General features: G+C 35.3%; 1 protein-coding gene across 2 annotated transcripts in view; it reads left to right on the forward strand.

Moving 5' to 3' along the window:
* The window catches only part of QRICH2_1 (Glutamine-rich protein 2), a 104579-nt gene extending 93678 nt beyond the window's left edge, over positions 1-10901 (forward strand). For both annotated transcript variants that reach the window (XM_051217352.1, XM_051217353.1), the window contains exons 19-21: positions 3571-3847; positions 6040-6246; positions 9011-10901. In XM_051217352.1, the coding sequence (XP_051064742.1) occupies positions 3571-3847; positions 6040-6246; positions 9011-9024 (498 nt within the window). In that variant the 3' untranslated portion in view covers positions 9025-10901. The remainder of the gene's footprint in view (positions 1-3570; positions 3848-6039; positions 6247-9010) is intronic.
* Positions 10902-11270: the final 369 nt, after the last annotated feature.

Genomic DNA, 11270 nt, shown 5'->3' on the forward strand with positions numbered 1-11270 from the left:
TCAGTGAGTTACTATCTCACAACTGACCCGGTTGAACTCCGTGAACTCAATTTCGTGGATTAGTGGAAGTTAGACATTAACACCGTTGGATATCTATATTTTGTCTAAAATTTCAGTTTAGATAAATATTAATTCATTTGAATAGTATAAATAGTATGGTATTAGACAGTGTTAGTTGTAAAGTGTTTACTTTGTCTATTTTTCTTCTTGTTTATTGATATGTAAATAGTTTGAATCATTTTTTAGGATGGATACTATTTAAAGAGTAAGAGTTAAAATACTCAGGTAATTTTTTCTTAACTTTGAACAACCATTTCCTTCTATAGATGTCACTCCACTAACGATCGAGGAAATTCGGATTACTATTAAACAAATCAAGAGTGGGAAAGCAGTAAGACTTGATAATATACCAGCTGAAACTCTGAAGTCAGACATAGAAATAACTGCAAGCATGTATCACGTTCTATTTAGGAAGATTTGGGGGAAGAACAAATGCTGATGGACAGGAAAGAAGGACACCTCATTAAGAAATGTGAGTAAGTGTGAGAAATCAGCTGCAGAGGAATCATATTGTTGTCATTAGCAAGAAAGGTTTTGAACAGAGTTTTGTTGAACTCGGTGAAAGACCCAATAGACGCCCAACATCAAAATCAACAGGTTGAATTCCGTAAGGATCGGTTGTGCACAGACCAAATCACGACACTAGGGATCATCGCTGAGCAATCAGTTGAGTGGAACTCGTCACTAATTCCTCGGCTTCATTAACTATGAGAAGGCGTTTGACAGTATAGATAAGAGGACCTTATGGAAACTTCTTTAACATTATGGTGTACCTGAAAAGAATGTCATTATCATCCGGAACTCATACGACGGACTACACTGTAAAGTGGTGCATGTAGCACAATTGACAGATGCATTTCAAGTGAGTCAAACAAGACTGCCTACTTTCGCTTTTCCTATCTCTTCAGGTGGTCAACTAGATTATGAAGACCTCCACATCTAAAGGGAAGCACGGAATACAGTGGACAGCTTGGATGCAATCACACGATTCGAACTTTGCAGATGACCTGGTCCTCCTATCCCATGCACACGAACAAATGCAGATAAAGGCAACCACTGTAGCAGCAGCAACTACTGTGCAACAGTAGGCCTCAACGTACACCAGGGAAAGAGCATGACCCTCAAATACAACACAGAGAACACCAACACAATCACACTTCATGGAGAAGCTCTGGAAGATGTGGAATATTTCACGTACCTGGAAAGCATCATCGATGGACAAGGAGGATCTGATGCAGACATAAACGCAAGGATTGGCGAAGCAAGGATAGAATTCCTACAGTTGGAGAACATATGGAACTCAAAACAACGGACAACTAATATCAAAATCAGAATCTTTAATACGAACGTCAAGACAATCCTACTGTACGGAGCTGAAACTTGGAGAACTACAACAACCATCATCAAGAAGGTACAAGTAATTATTAATAGTTGTCTACGCAAGATACTCAATATGCGTTGTTGGCCAGATACCATCAGCAACAGCCCTCTATAGGAGAGAACAAACCAGTTTCCATTTGAAGAGCAAATTAGGAAAAGACGCTGGAAGTGGATAAAGCATACATTGAGGAAATCACCAAACTGCATCAGGAGGTATGTCTCAACTTGGAATCCTGAAGAGAAATGGAAAAGAGGATGGTCGAAGAGCACACTACGTCAAGAATTGGAAGTAAACATGAAAAGGATGGACAGAATCTGGAGACAACTGGAAAGGATTGTTCAGGACGGAGTTGAATGAAGAATGCTAGTGCGTGGACTGTTCTCCTCTACGAAGGGTAAGGGGCGTAAATAAGTTCAACAACCAGTCAAAACACTAGTGCTTACAAAAATATCACATTCTATGCAAAAACTTTGAAGAATTTATATCAGAGATGGGCGAACATTATTATTCAGTGTCATAAACGTAAAAATACGCCATCAAGTGATTGGGAAATAAACAAATAATAATATGCTTTTGGATGAATGTGATCCAAAGATCCTAGTCTACTTAATTCTGATTTATACTCTTTCCTATATTCGATTATTTCTTTTTAAAAAAGTGTTTATTTTCAAATCAAATCAAGTCTTGATTAAATACTTATTCATTATATGACTTTATTGTATCATGTGGTATGGCAACTTGAACTGATGTATGTACATACGAAATTCTGCATTGTTGCTAACGTACTGACTGATTCTATCATTCCTTATTATAAAGCAACTATCCTACAACCCATTTCAAATACGATTAACTTTTGTCAAACCCTTTTATTAACTTACTTAACAGACAATGTTATTGGAACAGTAACAATTCGCTTATATCTTTGTACTATTATGATCACTATCATATCTGCATAAACGTTTACCTTGATCACATAACAGCCTACGTGCATATCTCTCTCTAGCTAAAATGCTAACCGCCTAAATATCGCTCAATGATTCATTCTTTTCCCCATGTATATACGTACTTGAATACTATTATTAGCCTTTGTATTACCTAGCTGCGCCTTATTCGATTTGACTATAAATTTGCCTCTGTATTTGCTCGTATACACATATTCGCCTCTCCGCTTTGAATTCGTTTGTTATCTGTTCTATCCGCTGATAAACAGTAGTCGCCGCATCTTATTGCCTTCTGATTTCAAAACACTGTTGAGATTTATATAATAACAGTTACAAAAGTGATTGATTAACGAAGCAAAACCAATGTAATTAGATCGTAATTAATTTAATCTACATCAGGACCCAGATCAAGTTGAATATCAACAGTGTTAAACTACACTGTGTTGTTGGTGACTATAAATGACACGGAAAAACTACCTAGAAATTTATATACCCTTGCTAGTTAATTGAATACATAGATTGTCAAATTGAAGAATCAACCATGAGAATCTAACAAATTTTGTTTGTACATAATGGTTATACTTAACTTAGAATTTTTTTCACGTTCAGTTGTAAACTTCTATGAATTCGGTGTTCATTAGTCTAGGTGACTCGACATTGCGTGCTCTATACTGAGATAGGATGGTGGTTAAAGGTATTCAACAGGATGCCGTGGACCCGGGTTCCATGCTATTTGGCACAAAACTAACAACTTTTGTCACTCTGAGAATTGTTCAAATGAAGTACACCATCATAGACTTAAAATATAATATAATATATAATACTTACTTACGCCTGTTACTCCTCGTGGAGGAGCATACGCCACTTACCAGTACTCTTTACCCAACCCTGTCCTGGGCAATCTTTTCCAGATCTTTCAATTTGTTATACATCCTGTAGCATGTAGCTCTTCTAGAGTTACTGACGGTCCTAAGCCCGGGTAAAGAAGAAGGATTGGACATAGGGTTAACGACCCCATCTTTAACCAACTGGATGACGGGGTTTCGTGCCAAAATTCAAGATCTGTTATCTTAAATCTGATTAGTTCGTTCACAATATTATAATCTTGTCATATAAAGGAATTCATACCTATAATCTTACTCAATCTTCTTTTGTTTGTTTGTTTGTTAAATATAACTAAATACAAAGGTTGCGTATAAATATATCGGTTCAGAGAGACGTGAAAAAAGTCAATCACCTCAGCGTATAAAACGTGTTAATTCAGATGAATTTTCATTAAAACAATTCAATTCAAATGGAATAGACCATTTACCTCAATTAATAATTGGTTCAACACAATTACCTAATCAACGTCATCGTAAAATTCCATTAAATCAATCAAATTCTAAATTAATTAATGAACATATATCAGTTAAATCGAATGGTTATGCTGTAATTGTTGTACCAAATACTGGAACAATAGAACGTAAGTATTGATTATTATGATCAATTTATTCTTAAATATAAATATAAGAGTATTTTGTAGTCATGGGGGGGAGGACAATCGAATGTATTTGAACAATACAAAGTATAGGATATCTTCGTGAAAATCTACGAACCTTCTTTCATTTCCACACTAATCATTCTCTGTTCTCGTTCTCTCTTCGTCAATCTTCTTAACTTTCTGCCATTAGGCTTTAGTGGTCCATGGATCTGACTCAAATTAGATCGTATGAATGTTTATTATCGCCTATTTTCGTATATTATCATCGACTTAAATCGCGTTAGTCGATGATGGAATTAAATAAGTCAAATAACGAGAATGGACTTTTGAACACATATATTTTGTATATAAAGCGAATGGAATAGAAAGAAGAGAAACAACGCAGAGTGGAGATGGCTGGTAAGCCAACGCCCATTTAACCAAGCGTTAATAAATAGTTATAGTTACACAAAAGTAAGTTACAGACATGTGATGAGTAAAGGGATAAGAAATGTACACACACCTACGCGCTCATATAAAAACAGTCAAGATATTGATAAGCGAATAAACAACAAGGTCAGTATGTGACTCAATTAGAATGAATAGAATAGGCTGTCCGAAAGCTAGAATAAGGTATATGGGCTTAACATAATAACCGACACTACAAGGCATTTCACTTTCGATTGATGATACATACTACTTATATCTATCAACATCAGTAACACACACCACACCATCTTAACCCTATTTTACTATTATTCTAACATAATTGAAGTTTTTATCATAGAAAAATATTTTTCCTTTGTTCAACGAAATTCACTAGACAAAAGTGGTTTGAATAATTTTTTCTAGTTAGCGTTTTTTTAGCAAGTTAGTTTTCTACGGGATGAGATCGCTAATCCCATTCCCGACCCTCCTCCTTTATCCGGGCTTGCGACCGGCAGTAGCCACAGTGGGGCTCCAGGTGGAGTTCTAGACAAAAGTACTTATTCTAATCAACCAATTTATCATTATATTCATAACTTCTGATTATAGTTAATGAATGAATCAACAAAAATCGAACGTGGAAAATACTTGTTCTCTTATAGACAAAGATGAATGCTGACTAGCAGTGGAATCGATCAGGTGCGTCTCACACTACATGGGTGTCACTACCTGGATTCAATATTATTGTAGTGAACGAGAACACAAGTGGGGACAGTCGAATGTAATTGAACACACAAATTACAGAATGTCTTAGTAAAATCTGTGAACCATACAATAAATAGTTCATTTTCAAAAGGTCTTAAACTTGACTGTTCATTTGTTTCCACAACAATTATTCTCTGTTCTCATTCTGTTTTCTTTGATTTTATTAACTTTCTGCCGCAATGTGTTTAAATTTTGATCGGTGATACATACTACTTACATCTGTCGACATCAATACAATACACAACAATTTAAGCTAATCTGTGTATTCTTTACGATAAATTCTCTTCAGGTTCTACAATTATATAATCCAAATTAATAATCTGTAACAATGGCCAGGTTAAAGGTAAAGCACATCGTTTCAAGTTAAAACACGTAAACTGTAGGATTGTTAAACAAAATAGAATAAAATAATTCGTGTTGGTAAGACTCATATGGAATGTTAACTTGAACCTGCTTATATATTAAGTGAATAGGTTAAGATCCATGATCCGAATAAATATGGGGTCAGATAGGGTGGGACAAACAATAGTGCAATTACAATTCGACCAAATGTTTAGTGGAAGGCTATACTGTGTGAAAAAAAATCGATTGTAAATAAGTAACATATTGACGAAATGTTCGATAGTTTTCAATGGTTATATTATCTAGTAATAACAGTTGACAATAAATGCTTCATCAGGTTGACTGTGTCTCCATGTTCCACTTAATTCGGTGGTACTCTAAGTTATTAGATGCAGATAAACAACTGATCGCAAAGATTTTAAAACAAAAAATCCTCCATGGGACCTGAAATCATTTAGTTACACTTCACAAATATATTTGTAGTGACGTTAGCATAAATGTATCCGGAGTAGAATTGTAATTTTGACCTTTTTAAATCCCAATTTTCGAAAGTAAATTTAAACTACTCATGAGTAGGTTAGACGTATAAACCAAGTAATTCCTACAGCATATTTTATCTAGCATGGGATATAACCTGGATTTGAATACTTTTTATTTCCTAGAAGAAACTCCAGAGCTGAAAACAGAGAATGGTTGGATTGCTGAAAGGTTGAACAATGAATTAAATGAAGATTCATCTCCAATCGGTAAAGAGAAACATAGTTCAACTTATCCAAGTCCAGCTACAAATGATAATGATGAAGGAGAAGAGGAAATAGAACTAGTTACAATAGAACAAACTTCACCAGATGTGAATATTACAGTAGATGGTGAGTTACATCAATAAATCAGAGTCAATGTTAATATCAATCCGATTAATACCGTTATTTTATGTAATATGGGTAAATGTTGATTAGTTGACAATTTTTCAACTGTCGGTCAATATAGTAGCGGTAGAGGTAGTAAACGTATAAGCAGCAATCGGAAAAATTAGGGTTTGAAGATGTTATTCAAAGAGTATAATCCAGTGAAACAAATTTGGAAAGAGAAAAAAGAAAGGGACATGAATGATTCAGAAGATTAGAATTTGGGAGAACACAAAGAGTGGATACACCTGTGTCATTGCAAACGATTTTCAACTATGTCGTTCAAGGTCTCTAACCATCGGTTGCTATCGTCACGCGAATTGCAACCAGGTAGCCGACACCTACCAACATGACTCAGTCCATTTGTTAGTGACTTCATGAACTTGTGCCATGTTTTGGTCTGGCCGCCCCTAGCTTTCTTCCAACCTACTCCTATACCACTAAACATCGCACGTCGAGGCAGTCGGTCGTTGGGCATACGTAACACGTGTCCCAGCAATCTCAACTGATGAAATTTCACTACCTCACCAATGGATTTGCCATCCTTACCTAGTACCCGTTTCCTAACAACTGCGTTACTTACTCGATGGTCCCACGATATACGAGCAATATTTCGAAGACACCTATGATCAAATACTAGTAACCTACGAATATCCTCTACTCTTACCGGTCATGTTTCACTGCCATAAAGTAGGACGGAACGAACTGCTGCACAGTAAACACGTTCTTTGGTTGATAGACGGATATCTCGCCTACGCCATAAATGACACAAGTTGGTAAAAGCTAGTCGAGCCTTCTGTATCCGTGCTGAGATTTCGTCACACACCAGACCACAAGGGCTGATGAGACTTCCAAGATAAGTGAAGCGATCGACACGCTCAATTACTTCACTCCCTATCATTAGTTCGGGTGTCAATGCAACCCAATCCTGAAGCAACATTTTGCATTTCGAGGGAGAGAATCGTATCCCGAACATGCTTGCATTGTTGCTTAGAGTGGTCAGAAGACTCTGCATTTTGTCATCGTCTTCACCAAATAGAACTATATCATCGGCATATTCTAATTCAACAAGTGAATCTCCTGGTAGAATTTCTACCCCTGTAAATTTAATTGAGGAAAGTGTTATTTCTAAAAGCCCATCTACGATAAAGTTAAACAAGAATGGAGAAAGTGGACAGCCCTGACGAACATCAATTGACGTAATCAATTCTGATGACAGTTCGCCATAAGGTCTCACTCTACCAGTTGTGTTCGAGTAGAGAGTCTTTATAAGGTTTATGTACTTCTTTGGTACTCCTTTCACTGACAAAGACTGTCACAAAATCTCACGATCAACAGAGTCCAGAAATACTACTAATACTTTTCCACGATGTTGAAACTGAAGTTATGAAACAGTAGCTTAGCGGTTGAGAGTACTATTTAGCTACAAATTGTTTACAGTCATAGAAAGTACAAATCCTTGAATTATCTCATATCGACATGACATGAATTGATAAACGTATGCTGTTATCTCAAGCACAGGTTTGAGTATTAGGTATTTGATCTCATTACCTTTGTGAAGGGTAGTATTAATATCTGATTGAATTAAGCACAGTAGTGTTATAACTTTTAAAAACTGGTATTTAGAACAACAAGAAATTGAAATATACATGGCACACTTAAGAAAGAAGACAAAAAATTGATAACAACGTTAATTCAATGAACTCATTTATACATATATCGATTTTAATAGTATTTCATAACTACGAACAGTAGAAATGATACAGAATTACTACAAAACGCATCCCATTTGTTACATTGAACATACACAAGGAACATCACACTAAGCAAAAAATCACAATAATTTAAAGGATACAATATAGGAATTGACACTAGGCTGAAGGTTTGAAGGAAGATAGGGGATAGCAGGACTGTAATAATATGACTTATTTGAGGCTATTCAACCTTTATTCAGCGATTGCTTATGACCGTTGAGTCAGTCCATACCACTGGGTGCATTTCACACCATAGGAATATAACCAGTAGTCTATTATTTAGAGAAAACTGAAGTGATTTACATTCTTTAAGTTGCCCTAACCATTTTTCTATCTTATACTAACCAACTTAGCAAGTTGGGTTATATGATTTATTGATAAGCGCTAAGCATATACTAGCCGTGACATTCAACAGAAGTTTATAATTCCATTCCCGGGCCACACCCGGAGCCTTCAACTTAAAGGTCTAATCCACAAGGCAGTAGAGCAACGTTAGATAAGATGCAGTTCTATGGTAGTCGGTGACCTACAGTGGGTTCATACACCGTTTGTTCCTTCAGGATCATGGAGTCCATATGCACCATTGGTTTGGAATCAGGGTTTCACATCTCCTTTAGGTGGGGTAGATCCTCTGTATTCACCAACCTGGTTAAAGTGCCGGATATTCGCTTTTCATCTCACTTTCGTTAACAACAGTAATGTCACGAGAAGGTAGTGGGGAGGATTTCCCTGATATTGACTGTATACGCATGGCCATGTAAGAATATTTCGAGAGAGAGAGAGAGCTAACTCCTGCTCAGTTAAGAATTGAGAACCTTCTATGTGTTAGACAAAACATAATAACCATTACACCACAGAAACAACATTTAGTTTGTTCTTTTCTTTAATAAATTCACATACACACACTGTTCATTTTCTTTAACAACAACGAAAAAAGGCGAACAAAATTCTTTCTTTTTTCTTTCTATTTACAGATATCTCCAACTAGATACTACAAAATAAATAGTTACCGAGTATAGTTACCCTATTTCTCTATTTGATATTATTTACACGTATAGAGGCATATTTGAAAGTTGGATCAAATTTTAATCATTTCAAAATAGTTCTTCAAATGAACCTCCATTTTTTTAAAAAAAATTATATATATATATATATATATATACAATTCAAAGTTCAATGATATGAAGGATCATAATTAATTATTGAACATTGAATACTTCAAATATGAAACTAGAAAAATGACAAACATAGAAATTTTTCAAGCAAAAACAACAAACAAAAAGAAATCAATTATTGACCGTTAAATAAACAATTTGCATAGAAACAAAAATTCTTTTGTAAATTTCGAATTTTTCTTCATGTTGATTATAAAAAAGAAAACAAAAAAAAACACAATTCAATTCAGTAAAACAAATAATCATGTGAACTAATATTTATTCATATTAGGTAAATGATGGTAAGTAACAATATTTTCTTTTTCTTTTCTTTGGCTTCCATTCAGTCAGTTAGCAACAATGACAACAACAACATAGAACTTTGTACGTGTGTACATTACAGTTCCAGTTGTCATGCCATATTAGCTTCCATTAGTCTTTTTTAGAAGAAAAAAAATCGATATTCGATATAACAAAGTGATCTATATTTGTTTGTTTGTTTATTGTTGGGTAATATTTTGTTTATTGAATTTGTTCAATGTTGCTAAAAAAAGAAAAAATAACTTTTTTTTCCTAGTTATTCAATGTTATAATGAACAAACAAGAAATATTAATTGATATGCATGATTATTATTATTATTAATTTTTTCTATGTGACATATATATTTATTTAAGTGGATTTTTGCAACGAGCCCCCAAATGCCCTGGTACGGCCGAGGGTAGGGAGAGTTAGCTTGCCCTCTCGAAATATCCTTACATGGCCATGTGTATACAGTCAATGTTAGGAAAATCCTACTCACTACCTTTCGTGGTGGGGGTGTTGCTTACGAAATTGAGATGAAAAGCGAATATCCAGCACTTTAACCGGGTCGGTGAATACAGAGGATCTACCCCACCTACGGGAGATATAAAACCCTGATTCCAAACCAATGGTGCGTATGGTCTGCATGATCCTGAAGGAACAAATGGTGTATGAACCCACTGTGGGTCACCGACTACCATAGAACTGCATCTTATCTAACGTTGCTCCACTGCCTTGTGGATTAGACCTTTAAGTTGAAGGCTCCGGGTGTGGCCCGCTAAGAAAACCACCTGTTTCGTTCTGGGCACCCTACCAGTATCATAATACACATACAAATTAAGTGACTTGTGTGGCACATATCTATTCGGTTCCCCTTTGTACCAATATTTATGTGTTCAAATAAATAAATATTTTTGCAATGCAATATACATGCAATATATGAACTGACTTTAGTGAGATAAATATTGAGAATTAGTAAAGCACTGAACAACTGCTTCATTCTAGTGTAGTGAACAGAACACCAGTGGGGACAATCGAATGTATTTAACACAAAATTACAGGACTTGTTAATAAAATCTAACAAACATAAAGTAAATGCTTAGTTTGCAAAATGTTCACCAATCGTCTCAAAATGACTAACACTTCATTGTTCTTGCATTTTCATACAAATTGCGTTCAGTTTACATTCATTACTGTTCAATCCTCTTGTCTCTCTGCTACCAGACCTTCTGTTCACGACTAGCATCATATACTACATATGTCAATATAAGTAGCACACACCACACTAGTAGTATGAGGAGACGTTTCAGTAGTGCAAGGTAACGATCCTTACAGACATCAGGTCTTGGCAATAAGCGTTTGACCGTTGAATCAGAATTCGGTGATACTGGATTGTCGACAAAACTACGATAAGCTCTTCATTTTTCGAATTATTTACAATCAATCTGAAATGTTCGATAAATCTATACGTTTTTTTAAAAAAACCAATGACAAAAACTATCCTCTTCTTGACCTTGAGAGTTGCTCAACGACAATATTTTGATATACAATCTTACCTTACAAACACGAACAGTACACTATGAGAACATTAGTTTGTGAGGTTGTGATTGTATTCCATTGAGTAATCTATACGAATTAGTGGTAAAATCCCGGCAAGATGATTCTTGAAGTGTTTGTCTAAACAAAATCAGTACAAAGTACTCAACTTTCCTACTGCTTACATTTGACACTAAAAACGGCACAAAGTAACACTGAAGATTGGTGTGGATGAAGATTTAT

Source organism: Schistosoma haematobium, chromosome 5 (genome assembly GCF_000699445.3).
Source record: "Schistosoma haematobium chromosome 5, whole genome shotgun sequence".
Taxonomy (NCBI): domain Eukaryota; kingdom Metazoa; phylum Platyhelminthes; class Trematoda; order Strigeidida; family Schistosomatidae; genus Schistosoma; species Schistosoma haematobium.